We start from the raw sequence: 19,178 nt of genomic DNA on the forward strand, positions 1-19,178 counted from the left end.
ACATACCCAATATGTGTCATATGACCTAGCCACTCAATAGCATCACAAGACATATGTGTCAGTTGTGCAAATGGTGATTAGTATGCATACTGTTTAGAAGTGCATATGTGTGCACACATGCATCATTATGGTGTGTAGCAATGACAGCTATGTGTAGTACTGCGGTTACAATAACTGGATGGGGTATAGTACCATAGGCCATCATCATGAGGCATCAGGTGGTCACTCAAGGCTACAAATGTTTCACAAATCAGCACAAATCATACTGTGCCGGAACTGTACTACCTTGGCTAAATTCACCATTTCACAACCAGTTGTTACGTGATTTTGTAAGGAGGCCAATAAGGAGCATTCCTTGACATTAATGTGTAATGTGTTGCAGGGTGTTTAAATGCCCCAGGATAGGCCTCTACCCCTCAGGTATATTCTGTGTAATGTGTGGATGAGATTTTGGATACTGGATTGTGTCTTTATAGAGGGTTTGGGAATCCTTTATGTGTAGCATGCTAAAATGCTCTGTGTATGACATAGATGTGAATGTTATGTGGATGTTGAGTATCAACTGTGCCTAATCCAATGGTCACTACAGTCTAGCTACATTTGTTTGAAATGGTCTGGGTATTGCACGTGTTTGAGGCTGCTAATCACATTAGTGAGATGTGCGTGCTCTTTCACCAAACATGCACAGCATGCATTACGGGTAGGTGTGTTACATGTGTACATGACCTACACCTTAACTATGACATACACTTTTTATTTCCAATAATAAATATAGAACACACTCACCAGCATCTGTCCGCTGCCTTGTCATCACCCCAGAGGTACCTACATAGAGATGAGACAGTTTGTCAGTGGCCACAACTGTGGCATTGCTACTGTGTGTTTGCAATCTTACAGTACAACAACAGTTTACATTCACAAAGCTACAGATTATGTTCCAAATGATCAGTATTGCACAACAGGCTCCACATCTTTGAACGACACACTCCACATCTCACATATGCATGCTCTACCAATACAGATAACAGTAGTCTACAGATATGCCATGTTGCCTGCATGCTCCATGTGTGCTTGCTGGATGGCTCCAACCTCCATCATGGTGTATGTCTGCTGCTGTTGTTGGGCAGGTGCCACCAGGCTCATGAGCAGCTCCTCCACTCTGGTGAGGGGGGATGGATGCTAACACCACCCCCTGTTGCAAGCTGTTTCATACGCACAGCAGTGGCACGCTAACGGACATGTCGGAGAAGATCACTGTAGTGGTGGTGTACCTGCTCGTATGTGTGGTTATGCAGGCCTACCTCATTGACCCTGCAGACAAGATCTTGCCACATTGCAGTACGCTCCTGCTGGTCCTGGCTGGTTCGTGAAAAGATTAAATGGTAGTGCTGAATCATAATGCTAGTGATGATATTATCTTCAGCTCTACTGTAGGTTGGGTTCCTGTGGTGGGCCATGATCCCTGGAAGACATAAATACAAAAATATGTTTGAGCAAGTCATATAGCACATTTAACATTATACAGTACAGATATCACTGAACTGCCATATATATATATATATATATATATATATATATATATATATATATATATATATATATATATATACTTACATACATAATACAATATGTTGTACCTAAGCACAGATTACAAAAATTACTCACACACATATATCTACATGTTGGAGTACATTTTCTGTAGTGTTGTATGATTGTACTGGATGTTATGTTTGTGAATTCATAAATGATATGTATATCTGAGATGGCTTAGTGACAAATCACGTATGCTGTGATGTGAATGGTTGTGGGTTTTTTCCTAGCAAATGATTTTTATTTTGTTACTAGCCAAAACAAAGGTCAGGGGCTACAGACGGAATAAGGCACATTTCAGCAGTTGCAAGTGGGTTTTCAGAAGGGTAAGCACAGCTTATGAAAGTTTAGCAACCTATAAGCTAACCGAGAGTGAAACACTGTAACTGCCACTTATCACTACTCACCCCACAACTGCTTGAAAGTGCCTTGCTCACTCTCTATCCAATGAACCATGTTCTGCACAGCAACAAAATAAAATCACTATATAAGACTATAAAAGAGTACCTGGCACACTGTATGCAACACGATGCACCACCTAGCCACAGAAGATATACATCAAGCTGATGTGTAAAGAAATATATCGTCCATCACAATCAGTGTAAGGTCCAGTAAATGTATTAAAATTATACCACACAACTTGTTAATGCCAAACCCGTAGCCGAAATATGTGCACAATTGGGAATATAGGTCACATACTGCTGTAGTACACTATGAATGTTGCTAGATACACAGTTATATATATATTACCACACATATGTCAAAGGACATGTTACAGACATACCCACACACATCAGACATAATTACAGGACACAAAGGTATTACAACCCAGATAAGCTTTCATTGTGTACTATACAGTACTGTGTGTCAGTACTGACACAGCCTTAATCTTGAGAAATGTAATCTGTGATAAATACAGGGACCACACAAAACAGTAGATGTAAGCAATGTGGACATACACCATACTTTGCTGTACAGGCCCAGAGCTTCAATTAGTACTACAGTACACACAGGATTTGCTTTCAAGATCGGTACCAATCAATAATCATAGATGTAGTGCTTTAGCCTCCAATGACACACCCTAGTTAAGGGACTTAATCACACTGTATGCAATAGCACTTGTTCTGCCTAGCAAAAGAATACACAGCTTTTGCTAGGATCAAAGCAAGGACCCAGAATACCATAAAATAAACAGTTTCCCAGTAAGCTATCCCACAGATACATATCTTTGACATATTCTCAAACATATTGACCATCACAGTCAGTCAACAGTACAGAGAATTTATTGCAACAACTAGATGTAGGTGTGTAAGAGTATATATATATATATATATATATATATATATATATATATATACATATATATATATATATAGGCACATATACAATTCACCTTTCATAGTGAGAATATCAATTATACAAAGGATGTAAAGTGTACAGTAATGTAATAACATCGCACAGTCTTGGGATAAATGCATTGAAGGTGTTCATAGCTCAGGTAGCTTTAGCAGGCCTTACTGGCTTCAACATTGCAAACTGAATGAACTACCCACAGTGTCTAACCACCACATGTCATATACCAGCACTGTATGCTGTCTTGCTTGTCACACACTAAAACCTAAATACAAATATGCGCATACTAACCTTCACCAACATATATATACCCCCTTTGCAAACAGTTGCAATATGTCCCCTGCTCTATGCACATATACAGATGTGAATATATATGACACACATATATTTCTCTGTATGTGTGTGGCATACACACACATGGTCCACACTGTTGTATGTCCTTGGACCTCACAGCTGAACTGTTGGGCCTTGCTGCAACACAAACAAGTGTCACATATGAACACAGACTAACATTGGGGGGTATATATGGCAACAGATGCTAGATAAGCATACTAGACTGCTACAGCACTTACCAATGCTAAGCTACACTTTAATATGACTATCATGCATGTGTTGTTCTGTCACACCCATGTTTATATAATGTCAGCGCTAATTCCCCCAACAGCCATTGGCCACACTACAGTACAGAACACAGATAACATGGATCAGATCTTTGACATTTAATCCTGAGCTACACATTTCACAGGTATGTCCCACTGCCCACAGGTACACACAGTATTGTCCATAGCAGTAATTAAGCAGAACATCTGTGCAGAAAGAAGTACTGCTGCCACATACGAATGTTTCACATTATGTAGACTATTCTTTAATAACATCTACTACATGCCATAAATACATATGTGTCACATACCTTTCCTTTGTATAATTTGGTAATATTTCTTTTTCCTTTTCTCTCTCTCTCTGTCAGTCTCTGCAATAGAGTGACTGAGTTTGTTGGCATAGATTGCAGCCTGCTTTTGTAGGAATTGCACATGAGCATGTGATGGCATCTGCACCAATTAGTGCCCACCATTTGCTAATTGCATGCAGCCTGCTGTGTAGTAATTGAAGTAATCACTGTCATAGCAACCCAGTACTATACATTGCTGATCATGTAGGCATGGCCCTTTCAGCTTTCCAAGATGGAGATCATCCTTGTTTGGTGTGGACATCATTGTTTAAGACAGAAGGTTGGAATAGTTCTTATATCAGAAGCCAGAGGTGTAGCCAGAGATTTACATTTTGTACTCAGACCTAATGTTGCTGCTTCCAGTACCCACTTGTCAGTGTAAAAATGTACTCACCCCTCAAAATGCTACACCAAGATACATGGAAAGATGTACTTTCTTTTCAACTGTTACAATTAACTGCCATACAAAGCTAGGTATAGAGATGTATTCCTTTGGCACAATAATTGTTTGTGAAATGCTATACTGTGAATATTCATTTACATAGTTCTAAACATTTTGTGCTTTTTTAGTGTTGACATTAGCACGAGCTGCTCAAAAAAACTGGACTCATTTCACTACAGTGAGTATGCTTACCTACATCCTTGGTAGATCCTGCACACACAGGTAAATTCTACATTTGGGTAGGGTTGCAGAAGTACAGAGAGTGTAAGTAGTATTGTGTGCATTTTGTCTTGCTGGACTTACCGGGTTGCTGTGTACATGTTACTTTATCAAGGAATGTAGTCTGTCTGCGTAACTCCCAACTGTGGACCTATCCACATGATAGCCAGAGAATAGACTGTTATTTTTTTTGTCTGTGGACCACACAGGTCTTTTCAACAGTAGAGCAATGGCATTCTTACAGTTGATTGCTACCAGTACATGGCTACATCCATTTGTATTTCAGTGTTTTATCCCTACATAAGGGTATGCTTCCAAAACTCCTTCCAAAGCTATTTGCACAGTGTGTAACAGCAGAAAGGCTAATATGCCTCTGTGTTTCTGCCTCTCTGCCCTAAACAGATATGCCAGTGTTTGTCCTGCTGTGATACTGTGTGGGGTTGTAAGGCGATGGTTTAACATTATTTCCTGCTAGAATGGCTGCTTCTCTTATCACAGTCATGTAATGTAATCCCACAACAACTGTTGGTCAACATCCACAGAACAAGTTGTGTAGTATGGTATTCCTAATTGTCCTTTACATTCACTCATTCTGATGCATGATATAATTATTTAAGCACCAACTTAATGTATATCTACCATTGCTTAGTGGTACTTCATGTTGTGTAGTGTGTGCAAGGTCCAGGGCTCGACACTTACAGAGGTGTTATATTTTGTTCCTGAGCAGAACAAGGGCCCTCACATGCAGAGTGACTAAGACACTTTTAAGCAGTTGTGAGTGGGTTTGCGCAATGCCTTGCATTGCTTAGCCAAGCGCAAACAAGCACAAATCCGTGCAAAGTCGCTCACTACTGCTTAATAGTGCTTACTCCCGCTCAGCCCCACTCTAATTTCTTTGAAAGAAAAGAAAAATGGGGAGATAGGAAAGTGATGAAAAAGGGGCACAAAGAGGGAAAGACAGTATGGAAAATAGCTTGGGATGTGCAGGACGAGTGTAGGGAAGGGGAAAGATAGTATGGAAAATAGGTCGGGATGTGCAGGATGGGTGTAAGGAAGGTCCATAGCTGCCCATTTCTTCAACAGCAACAGCTGTGCATATGCAATAAATTTGGAGGTAGATATGAACCCTTCAACCCCTGAGAGAGGGGTGAGGACAACAAAGTATGTTGTAATGCCAATTAAACAACATTTCATGTGTCCAGTGGACATGTGTGCAAAATGGGCAGCTATGTATGGGGCATAATTTTTTTTGGGAACAGATTGCCCTTTTTTTTTCAGGTGAGAGTGGAATGTGGAGTAGGGGAAGTAGGTATATTCACGGCCCAGAAGGTGGCTGTGCTGGGGGCTGTGTAGGAAGGGCAGGCTGACCCGTGAGTTGCGCCACTTGGGCCTGAAGCTGGCGTAGAGGTTCTGCAACAGAACGTTCAATCTCTCTAAGCACCACAACCCAGACCTTATGAAGGGTGATAGGTGCCTCTCCACCCACGCTTGCATGGGGGGGGGGCCAAGCCCCATCACCTGCAGTGCTTCCGCCCGAAGGTGGCACAGGGCCAGTGGAGGAGGAGGTCCCAGGCTGGGCACCAGATCTGCTGGTGCCAGGTGCCATGGCCAGCTGAGGTGGGACAGGTGGGTCCGCTGGGACCGGCCTTCCCATACAAACTATGTTTTGGAGAGTTTAATAAAGATATGGGTTAGTAACAGTCAACAGCATTCCCCATTAGTTATAACAGCATGCAGAAGTATTCCCATTAACCCAACACACCAGATTTTCAACAGTTCAAAAGCAAGCATAACACATGCATATATAGAACAATAGTGGACATTACAACAGCATGCAGGTTTAATTGATGGCAACAGGCCACCAATATTGTGGTATTTTAACAGGGCACATGCATAGAAATAAATGCAAATATTGATAAACCAATAGGACATATGTCCCAACAAATGTTTTGAGATTAGACATACCTATTGAGGTGTGGAATTGCATTTTTTATGCACATACAGTAGGGTGGAAAAAGATAGCTCAATTAACAACTTATATATCCTTCTAGTTTTCACTACATTCCTATTAACTGCAGTTATATGTCCCTTACATGTATTATTACACTAACTAATGTCCTTATATTGTGCAATTGGACTTTGCTAGATCATTATATACATGAGCTGCATCTTACATACAAACTGTCCAAGATGCAGATGTTACTGCAACATATTTTGAGAATTGCTCACACACACTACTGCTAAGATGGTACACTGACAGCTCTACTTTCATATAATTATCTAGATATGTTCAGGTGACAGTATCAGTTATATGTTAACAACTCCCTACATTTCTGGCAGCACACTGACATTTTTGGGGAACACAATACCAAGCTACTCATGTGCCAGATTAACCTGTACATGCTGGGCATGAACCAACAGTTGAGGGCTGTAAATATGCATAAAAGCTACTGGCACTCCCTTCATCCACGTTATATGGGCCTACCCAAGTGTGGGTTGACACTGCTTAATACAACACTATTTGTAAAATGCAACAGTACAACATATCAAAGAAAATGACACAAGACGCACTCCAGGAATTATACATTTATTAAAGGATTATTACACCTTTATTTTTTGGGTTAAAACACTTTTTGAAGGCTCTCTCATTTATTTTATATAACAGTACATGCAGAATAATTACTAACCTGCCTCATGACGCAGCCTTTGCAGCCTATCTTCATGAGCTTGCATATTCATAGCCTGGTCACCTGCAGCCGTGAAGTAAATGCAGTGATATTGAGACATACCTATCCATAGTATAGACAAGCATGGCAATTCTTAACTACTTAATACAATGGCTACTTACTCAGTACTGGAGCATTAGGCATCCTACGGGATTCCTGGATCCACCGGTCCAGTTCACCCCCCTATGCTGCTTCAGGTCAGAATAATGGTACCTGACCTGCTCACCAGTCCGAGGAACACTATTGGCACTGGTGAGATCATGGGCAAGACTGTTCCAGGCCTCCGTTTTATATTGGGTACCCTGGTACTGGCCCTGCAGGAGTCTTTGCTCATGTTTGTGGATGAGGAGCCAAACCATAATTTTGGACTCCTGGATGCCCCAGCGTTGCGCTCTAAACCGAGTGCCCTCACCTACACCAGCCATGCTGACTGCAGAAGGAAGCTACAACCAGTTTTAGCAAGTATTCCCACCTGTGGAGATTAAATATGCCTAATTTCCCACACTTATTTGTGATTGGCCAGTTTTGGAAAAGCTCATCTGTGGGCACACCTGCTTAGCTGATGTTGGCAATGTTTAAAATCCCTTTGATAGATATGTCTCTGTTGAAAGTGCATGTTTGTGAAATGCTATCATGGCTTAGTGGTTAAGTACTGTGACTATAGTGCACAGTATCCTAGGTTCAAGCCCTGTCACTGCTTTTTATTTTCCTGCTGTGTAGAACTGACTGGTTAAGGAACAGTAAAGCAGGTGTGAGCGTGTTTACCTGACTTTTGTCTGACATTGCACTGGTTAGCGTGGAGTTGCGCAAAGGTAATCAGCAGTAACGTGCAGTGAACCTGTGTTACTCCTCCTTAGCATTGCGCAGCTACTAGCAAATGTATTTAAATATGCTCAATACTGGTAACGTGGTTAGCAGTGCTTTATATTGCTTAAAATAAGGTACTCATGCCTCAGAATGCATAAATATTTCACCTTCATATATATAATTCATGCACTACTAAATTTAACATTTCAATGCTTTTTACAAACTTATACATAAAAAATGTCAGGAAATGTTTTTGTATACAGATTTCCCATAGAAAATGGAATGTGCAGTAGTGGGATTCGAATCGGGAATGTCTCCTCTTTGTGCGAAAGCTCTAACCACTACGCTATCGCTATGTTGCTTAATTTGCATATATTTTTCTTGTTATCCTCTTCTGGTGTCTAAGCTGCTGTAACTGTAGCTAAGCAGTGGGCAAACCCAGGCAAACCCGCGCAGCTATATTGGAAGATTTAAAAAAAAAGATTTTTATTTTTTATTCTATTAGTTGTTGAACATATAGGGGAGTGTAGTGTTACATTGTACACATATGAGCAGACTCGCTCATTTAAACGTGAAGTTGCTGCATTTCTTCATTGCAGGGGCGTGGATATTTGGACTGCTCGGCAGTCCGACATGCCCCCTAAACTCGTCCATGATCCGTGTAAGCTTTAGAGTTGAGGCAGCACGCCCTTATTAATATGCATGGCATGCTGCCGTCATACTCTTACACTGGCGCTTCAGTGCAAGACTAATCTAGTCTTACATGGAAGATTAGTAAATCCGGGGGAATGAAAAGATCTGAGACCTTAATTACATTTTAGATTCATAGGTAGGAGTTAGCTCTTCCCTGCAGTTACCTTTTCTCACCTATAACCATTATCAATACTACATTGACAGTCAAGTACCGAGAACACTCAGTAAGTTACAGATGCTAACTCTAACAAAGAAAACATGGGTATGAGCTCTTTGGAAGCAGTTTTTGGGCTAGCAAGGTTTTGTGAAAGGCATCACTGATGTCACTGTCTGCATTTCAGTAATGGTACATAATAATGTTTTATTTGATAATTCAAACTACTAACTCTGTTAAACAATGAGAATATTTTAAATATATAAGTATTAATATTTACTTAAATGTTTGTATCACATTGTTTCACAAAATGAAATCCATGAACATCAGAGAGAAAAAAACTGACAGCACTAAACCAATACTTTTCATATCAAACTTTTTATAAAATATGCTTTGTCCCTTCTTTTCTAGGCTGTTTGCATCGTCCTTTAAATGAAGATGACCAGCTGGCAGAACAGTAACAAAATTAATGATATGGCATTTCAAGTAAATACCTGGCCATCACTCACAACCAAATGTTTACCAGCCATGCATTTCTGCTTACGTCTGATTCGGTTTAGATAAGATATAATCTGATTTTTTTTTTTGTAGCCCACAGACTGGAACTTCCTTGTGACAGATGAACAAACACACAACTGATTACATATCTAACTGACAAGTCATGGATAAGAAAACTCTGTTTGCTGTCCTGTGGTGTTCTGCAATCCTTACATTGTGGCTAAACTAAACAGTATACTACAGCAATTACTTTGACAAGTATTTTAATAAGTAGGAAAATAATTAAACACATACCAATAAAAGCTCTTAAGGTAAACACAATTTAAAACAAACAAAAAAATTGCAACCTCCAATCCTGCACTTCCAAATGATTATAAAGTGTTTTAATTTTAATGTAAAGCAAATTCTTGATTAATAGTTTACAGAAAAATCACAGTATTTGATCAATAAAACCCTCTTCAGGTTTTGATTTTGGAAAGTAAAATATAGTTTAATGATGTACTAAAACAATTTTCAGCAAATATACACAAAACATCTTAACAAATTATGTTCAACTATATACACAGATTCAGGAAGTTTACAAGAATCACAGATGACATGCCAAGATGACAACAGTAAATAACTTAACAACCTTCAGTACGCAGCTGCATGGTTTTCCAGAATTCAAACCAAAAACAGAAAATTACAATGCTACATGTAGGCACAGATAACAAATAAAATATGTATTGTTACATCACTGTGTCTTACAGGGCACTGATAAACAGTTTAAAGGTCAGTGAAAAGCATGAACCAGCTTTGCATGTTCTGCATTTTCCTCATATATTGTTTTTTTTAAATGAAATATGGTAGGTAACTTGAGTATAAAAACAACATACATTTGATGCACTGTAATTTTAATCAAACCATGAACACATATGGATGGGTATCCTATGTAAAATTAACTACCATTTTCCCTGTTTTATTGAAACAGATTTCAGCTGCCTTTCTCTATCGCTTTTGGTGTACCTCACACCATAAAATGAGATCAAGAATTCGTTCTCCACACAGTAACATACTGTGAAATGTGCAATAAAGCTTCAGCAAGTTAAATAAAAAAATAAATATACATACAAAAATCTGTATCAGAATTAGGTGTGAGACATTACATATACAACCATATTCATTAAGATAACCAGATTTTCAAAAGGTTTCCTTCAGGCTCACAGATCTCAGCTATGTGATTCCACTCATAAAGAACATTATCATTAACTTAACTTGAAGTGAAGGAGAAAGGCTGTAGAACTTACTACAGTCCTTACAGACAACACTGCAGGATATTCTACTGTACCAAATTATTGACATATGAAACACGGAAGAGTTTACCATAATCCAACACAGAGAAATCTGCCCACAAGACCAGAATGCATACTGAGGTACTGTACACAAAACCAAAAGAAACCTTTTGAAAAATTAATATCAAGGGGTTTGAGATAGGTTCACCACTATATTGCTGTAGCAGTAATCTGTACAAGTGCTAATTATTAATACACGAGTATCTCCTAGAAAGGACCTGACAATGCTTCACATTTAAATAAAGGGAAAATGAAAACACAGAAACAGAGTAAGGCAAAGAACAACAAAACAAACAACTTTCAGGAATAATGGGTGAAACCTGCTAGTGTCAAAAGTGCCTTGTGTCACGCAAAGGTTAGAAACCTCATTGCCTTATATTATAATACAGCATGCAACACAATAATTATGAAACCAAAGGTTATATTGGACAGGAAGTGTTTGGACTTCAGTTCCAACTCCTTTCTCCATTCACTTCTTCTGGAAAGTTCTTGGGTCCAACTCTTGCAAACCTAAAGATCATAGTATTTTGCCACAGCATTTCTGAAAAACGACTTTCTGTTAAATCTGAGAGAGAGCTGACAAGCCAGGATCAGTGATAACGGCATGCAGAATACAGAGGGATGCCACAAGAAATAAATGGAACAGAATCCACAGTACTCTGCATGAGTGACAGTCACGACCACATTACACACTGCCACAAGGCCCTATATAATGCAATATGTTTTGCAGTGGTCAGAATCTGGAGTCTGTTACCCTGTAAAATGTCAGTTAGTTTAATAAAAAACACATCCAAAGCTTCTTAGTGAGTTTCTTATAAATGCGTGGCATTCTTTTCCATGGATCTTGATAATGGGAGTCTTTATTTCTAGGCATCAGCTTGTCCCATTTTCTTTTAATGGACCCCAAGCAACCTGTGCCAGTCTGCTTCCATTACTGTTAAGGCTTTGTCATACAGACCACTTGTAACTCAGAATATGGCACAAAGTACTTAATGGTCAAAGTTTTGTCAAAGGGAACATGATGTAATCAACTGGAGTTGCTTTGAAAGCTCTTTGAGACTTTGGTGCTGTTCTACTGATGCATATGTTTTTTTCTTTTCACTTTTCAAACAAGTGGTCATTTTCTTCAAATGAGTATTATCTCAGACTCAAAATGCAGCTCTGAGGTTTCACAAAGTGAAGAAGTAAAATGCATGCGATACATGAACAACACAGTCCAAAGGAAGAGATATGCACATTTCCAAAGCAACTGTTTTCGGACAATAGATCAGATGTGGACATCCCTTTTTATAGTTTTCAGAGCTCTGATTAAGACTGAAGTAACTGGGTCTCCATGTTAACAAAGTCTACTGTTCTTCCTTGTTATGTCGCAGCATCTGCTCCACATAACCATAATGCATTCACTGTCACAGACTCAGCAAGCACTGACTTAGGTACAGATTTACAACAAAATAGTCATGAAATCAACTAACTTTCCATATCCAGATATCCAGTGAACATATTCTGTAAAACAATCTTGGTATTTTTCAGTGTTTATCAGACAGCCCATAGTTTCAGGTGCTTCACATTATTATAAGGTAGGTTCCCATACAATTGAAAAATAACTGAGAAAAACATTTAGTCTTTCAGGACATGGACACATACACACATATACATGTGAAAGTGTACTTGAAACAAAATGCAGTATCCATCTGATGAAGCTGACAGCACAAAGCTCCTGCTCTTCAGCCAATGCACACTCAGTGGTACTGGATTATCACATGGAACAGTATAACACACAAAAATGATAACAATAAATCTTGCTAAGAAGGAGATCCCAACATATTAAGCTAGAGTGTATACAGCAGGCATTTTTGGAATGAGCTATTACAAGCAAACAAAGGAAATGATACTGCAGGAATAATATATACAGTAAAAAACACAGAGCATCTTGAAAACTGTAACTGTACAGAACATTTCAGTGTCTCACTAGGTGGCTTATAATGCACAGTTTTAAGTACCTACCTGAAGTACCTAATAATGTACACTAAAGGTGCAACCTGCCATAAGACATGCATCAAGCCCTAGCCTGCAGGCTGCAATGCCTTTGTTAAGTACTGGAAGAAAGGATCTTCAGTACAGATATTACAAAATAATAGCACTTTCAGTCTCACTGTGGTATCTTCATGCCCTGGTTAAGTACTTTAACAAAAGACAAACAGTAAAGAAATTACTAAATAATAGCTAGCTATACAATTTCAGTCCCAGTGTCATATCACAACCTGTTTAAAGCACTAAATAATTCTGAAAATGCTACTATATACTGCCTCAGAACCTGCTTAAAGCACTGTGCATGCTACAAGCAGCTAATATACAACTGCAACAAATGCAGCTTCAGATGTTTGAAATAACAAAGGAAGGGAACAACATTCTTTTATGTATGCTAGTACCTATCTGAAGCACCAGGTCACAGTTAAAAGTCCACTGTGTTTTAAAGCACTCTACTGAAATGCAACAGCAGCAGTCATTCAAAAAGTGCCATGTAATAGGAAAACTGCAACGTGATTTGAATCTTATAACAAACTGCAAAGGACACATTTGCAGTTCAGTAATTCACAGCAGACTAAAAAAACGCAGTCCTTACATAAAGCATTTTGTCCTACAAAGTCTGCCAGTGTTGGAGAGATTCAGCAACTCTAAACTTCACGTCATCACTGAAATTAGAAAGGCACACTTTTTTCATCTGTCTCTAAATATGAACTACGTTTAGTAGACTAGTCTCTTAACAGCTGCAGAAATGCCTGCAGCTGCATCCCTCTGTTCATACGAATCATTTACAAGGAAAATATTAATACAGAAATATTGCAAATAAAATCACATTCAGTCATTATAAAAATGAACCTCTTTTCAGCTCAGAACATAATCAACAGAACATTTTTGAACAGCACTTTATGAAATCAAACAAAAACATTGATGACAAGTTCAGTTTCGATTTTGTCTACATAAATGCAAGTACTGAATCTCTGAGGGATAGGCCTAATCTTTCAAGCAGCGAGTGCGACCATTTTATGCCGCTGCTCATTTCCTTCAAAAAAGAAGAAAGCTGGTGCCTATAAAGGAGCTGGAGAAGGGCACTTTTTTCTAGACATGATGTCTCCTCGGACTCTGTTCATCTTCATAGAACACGTCTTCATGTACCAGAATTGGCTGTGTAGACCCAGTGTTGCTAACCACAGAATCTAGGCGCACAGAACGCCGTGTCAAAGTTTGCTCCCTGTTGGCAAACTCGTTTGCAAGGTTTATGTAAGTCTGTAAAACAAAAAAAAGACTTGACAATTGATCTTCACTCATCAAGCATATTTTTCTGCATAGATAAACTGGTTTACAAGAAAAGCTTACTATCTCCCCTACAGTGTTCAATTTACATAAAAATATTGTCAAATTAAGGCTTCAATCTTCCTGCTGCTTTATTTCACTCTAAGAACATTTTTATCCATGGAGCAGGATGGAACATAAACATTACTGTTGTTAACACAACTGACTGCAGAGATGTATTATGCCCACTTTTTTGCCAATATAATAATGAATGATATAAAATGCAAAACTATTTCTTCAAAAATTTGCTTATAACAGAGGCAAGGATTAACTAAGCAACAGTACTGTCAAAAAAAATCTAAGTACCCTAAATGTGTAATACTTGCACAATTTGTTGAAAAGACGTGCACTGAAGCTTGATTTGACAGAGTGGACTTGACAAAAACAATATTTTCAATAGTGGACTTAGCTAAACTAATATTCACAGTGAAGACTACTTTTGCTCACTGGAAAACAATGCCTTGTATTTTGCAAGGTGATACCAAACAGTTTTGCTGTGTACATTCATGGAGTAAATATTTTTGTGGGTGACTTACCAATACTCAAAACCAGTACAAAGAGAAACATCATTAATGTTTTAAGATGCAATAACCTTAAAGCAGGTTATACAAAGTAGGTAGGTGGGAGAGGCATGGTTCTTAAAATGGGAGGTGTGGGGAAGATATATGCCCCCCAACATAACTTTTTATGAACCATGTTTCATCCTATTGCCAATAATTAACCACATCTATATTCTAACTAATTCATTCCATTTCAGGCTAACTCTGGTCACAGGAAGTCATTCTCTGGGCAGCCATAAGAGTTGTACACTGGCCCCATCTCATGCTCTCCATGGTAACCGACCGTCACAGAATCCTACAGTGCCATCCAGACGACTCATACAAACTTCTGTACATGAGCTGAATGTACTGCTGATGCATGGCTTGATAGCTGTGTACAGCTCTAGCCTTTTCAGCAGCATGCTAGAGGCCCACCTCCCCTTGGTGTCAGTTATGCATTTGCAGTGGGCTGGGCTGCCTCTCTTCTTTAAGGATGGGCAAGCTGGTGTTGACTACTGACGTCTGCTGATTCGACCTTCTGTGCCACACCGCCTGTATTACAGTTTTCTTTTTTAGGTTTTGACGGTAGTCTGCTTTACAGAAGAGTGCATTCAACAGATTAGGTTTAATTACACAAGTACTGGTATCATGTTGCTTTGGTGAAATCACTCACAAATGTATAACTTAAAATAATAATCATTTTATAAAGGACACCACATATGGCATAGTGTCACTTTCCTTAAAAGTAAAACCAGCAATTTCACCTTATGACATGCATCTTTAATTTAAACATGGGTACAGATATTCACAGTATAACATTTTCTAGTCTCTATACATACTGTGATAAATAATATCATTACACATCAACTCACTTGTTACCAATATGCATTAGACATGCACTGCTGCCACACCAGTCAGAGCCCATTTTCCACAATAGACAAGTAAAAAAGTCATGAATCTGACAGGTTATATGCATACATTCAGCTACATGCATGAGGATACCCAAACCAGACAGAATGCATAAGGATGAGCCATTTATTCCTATATTCCTACAAGATTTATTTGATGAAAAGAAAACATGTCTCTCCTTTGATAAACAATAACCTGTTTCAAAAAAAAAGGGGATATTCATTTTCCATTCTTTTTGGTGAAAGAACTGGAAACCCCCAACCATGGACTACCTGAGTACTGGAAAATCACGTGATTTTCATGGAGTTTGGCATTTTTGGTCAAAGCACCTATTCTAATTTTTACAATAATGACAGTAGTGATGCACTGGAAAACTGAAAAGGAATCATGGTAAAAAACAGAAATTGCACTTAAAACCATGGATGTATTTCCTGGACTTCAGCTTATAGGTTCATAGGAGGTTGCCAGGCTAATGGCCCAAGAGTCCTTACAAGCCTAGTCATACTTATCCCAGAGTTGCCCCAATTCTATGTAGTTAGGTGAGAGAAGTTTGCAGAGGTATGAGTCTATGGTAATTAACATCAACTATCTCTGTCCATGAGGGACATGGGTGCCACCCCAGGGAGTGTATTTATGGTCAGCCATCCATTGATCTAGGTTGCATTTGAAGAGGGTCAGGGAGGGGATCTGCTTCATGTGAATTGGGAGCTTGTTCCAAAGAGGTAGTCTCTGGGAGATGTATCTATCTCTCTAGCATGATCTGTTCATGTCAGACACTAGGTTAAGACCCTGGAGCAAGTGACCCTCATGTAGTTTGATTCACGAATGTGTAGCATTTCTATAAAGGCTGGGTAAGCCAGGTGCAGGTCACCCCTCAGCAGCCTGTAGAAGACAGAATACAGTGACAAGGCTTTCAGTCTTTCCCCATAGGACTTGTTTTGAGTACCCTGTACTTGCTTGGTGAGAAACCTCTGTGGTCTCTCCAGCTGTTGCAGGTGTCTGGTTAGATACATGCAAAAGGAAACACTGTACTCAAGTATTGGTCTGATGGGGGAAGAGTATAATGGAATTATAACATCCTTAGATGTAGATGTGATGACTTTACTTATGAGATGTGTCACATAGAAGGATTTCCTTATCACTGTGGATATGTGGTGGTCAAAGTTCAGATTGCTATCAATATAAGTACCAGATCCTGTAAAACTGGGTTTTCACTTGGGGTGGGGGTGCTGTCTCTATTGTAATTAACAGAGATGTTAGCTTTTCTAACGGGAATAATAATGCATTTTTTTGCATTCAGCTTCAAACAGTGGCTTTGGCACCAATCATTTGTCTGCGTTATCCCTTTCTGCAGTACATTAGCATCACTGGGGGTCTTAATGATTGCTCCCAATTTGCCATTATTAGCGAACCTGGTCAGCCACAGGCCATCCACATTTGCCTGGACTTTTGAAAAATAAATTCTGAACAGTAAAAGGCTCAATTCCACAGGTTACTTGTCTTTTGCTAGAGGTGAAGTCACCCACTTTGACAGTATGTGTCCTGTCGGTTAGCCAACTAGCTATCCATCTGATGACGTAGGAGTTAATATCCAATTGGGAGAGTTTCTCAATAACACCTGAGTGGTGGATTATGTCAATTGCCTTGGCTATGTCAAGGTAGGTGATTTGTGCTCTCTATCCCTCGTCTATGGCCTTGGTGACTTTTCTGAAGAAGTCAACCAGGTTTGACAAACATGATCTACCCTTTATGAATTCGAATTGGGTTGGGTCCAGAGACTGAGAATGATTCTTTCCATGGCCTTGAAAATGAGGCTAGTCAAGCTTATGGGTCTATAATTCCCAGGGTCAGTTGATGGTTCCCCTTTGTGCAGAGGGATTAATGTTGCTGTCCTACATTGTGGTGGAACATAGCCAGTCTGCAGACTGTGCTTAAACAGGACTCCAACTAGATCAGCTGGAATGTATTTTAAGTTGTTTAAAGGGCCACCTGGGATGTTGCCTGGTCCCACTGATGCCGTGTTTTTGGCCTTGGAGAGCTGTGAGATTACCTGCTTTCTTGACATAATAGGCTGAGTAATGGTGGCAGGTATACTTTGGGGAATAACTAGTGGAGATGGTGGGGTGAAGTTTGTTGCAAATATGTCAGCTAGCAGGTTGGCAATTTCCTCCAAATGTGTATGGGTGGTGCCATCCACAACCGGTTCAGCACAGCTGGATATTTCTCTTTAGATTTTGGATGTAGTTAAAGAACACTTTGTGATTATCCTTAGCCAGGGAGGCTATTTTTACTTCGTAATTAGCTTTGGAGGACTGGACAAGATCTCTAATTTGTTTGTTTAGGCTAGAAAGGGATTTTTTTCCTCTGCTGAGCTCATGAAAGCATTATTTAATTCTTTAAGAACTGTAGATCAAGCTAACAATACACCAGCAATAATGCCCAACAGGGTGTGTTTTAATGTATAATTAACACCTGCCCAGGGGTGTTATGAGGCCCGTCTACATCACTGGAAGGGCGTTAATTACACATTAACACACACCCTGGAGGCATTATTGCGCTTAGAGAAAGGGCTCTCTGTAAAATTGTTGTGTTTTACTTGCTTATTTATTTTTAAGTTCTGTATTTTTTATATATATATTTTGATGTAAAATAGTTCTTCCTCCTCCTAATGTTTCAGACTTGCTGTAGTACATGTTAATGGTGTTGGAGGAAGCATTTTATATCCAAAATATAACACTAAAAATGTCTGGGTATTTATGCTTTTTTTGGTTCCTTACTCTTAAATCGTTTGGTTTGCTGCCAGCTATTACAGAGTGATGTCACTAAATAATGACATAGATTTGAGTTTCAGACTTTCAATTTGTTTAGAAAATTCATTCTAACATAATTACTGTTATTTAAGCAACTTTTATAAGAGCAATTAAAATCTGTTCCTATGTTTGTGCTTTTGTTCTCCTTTTATTTATCTAGATTTCATTAGTTGAAAGGTTGAGAGGTATGCAGACCTCTACTACTGCTGCAAGTGGTCGATCTCTCTCATGCACACACACACACACACACACACACACACACACACACACACACACACACACACACACACACACACATTTCTGCTTCAGAAAATGCAAGCTGACACAAATCCTAATGTTCAAGTAACGTTGTGATTTAATAACAGGGTCATTTACAATATGTTCCTATTTTGAGCCTTTGTCCCCCATTTATTTTATGCTTATCCAGATGTGTTGAGTTAAGACCTCTCTTATCAGAAAATATCTGGACAGAGCCATAAATAATGGGGGGGGGGGGAGAAAGGCCCCAAAATTAGTATCAATTAATACTGCTCTTATAAACTTAAGAGAGTTGATAGAATAACAGGTGTCCCATTAGCATTCATTTTTCTGAAGGGTATGAAGTCTATAACTCTAATGTCTGCCTTTATTCTCTGACTTCAATTCTGACTGATTTGGCAGAAAACCAAAACTTTTATGAAGAACACACCAAAAATATCCAAAAACACAAGGCAAACATTTGGACAGTCTGTGAAAATCTAGGCAGCTGAGAGGTATGTCAAGAGGTTTGCAGACCTCCTAACTGCTGCTGCCAGGGATCACTTG

At 39.1% G+C, this 19,178-nt stretch overlaps 1 protein-coding gene across 1 annotated transcript in view; it reads right to left on the reverse strand.

Annotated features, from left to right (window-relative positions):
* Positions 1-9,792: 9,792 nt before the first annotated feature.
* Positions 9,793-19,178, reverse strand: part of LOC122801556 (mast/stem cell growth factor receptor Kit-like) — a 591,006-nt gene continuing 581,620 nt past the window's right edge. Inside the window, exon 20 of the mRNA XM_044070993.1 lies at positions 9,793-14,050. Within this exon, the coding sequence (XP_043926928.1) occupies positions 13,883-14,050 (168 nt within the window). The 3' untranslated portion in view covers positions 9,793-13,882. The remainder of the gene's footprint in view (positions 14,051-19,178) is intronic.

The sequence above is a fragment of the Protopterus annectens genome, chromosome 5.part0 (assembly GCF_019279795.1).
Source record: "Protopterus annectens isolate FY-2018-M chromosome 5.part0, PAN1.0, whole genome shotgun sequence".
NCBI lineage: Eukaryota > Metazoa > Chordata > Ceratodontiformes > Protopteridae > Protopterus > Protopterus annectens.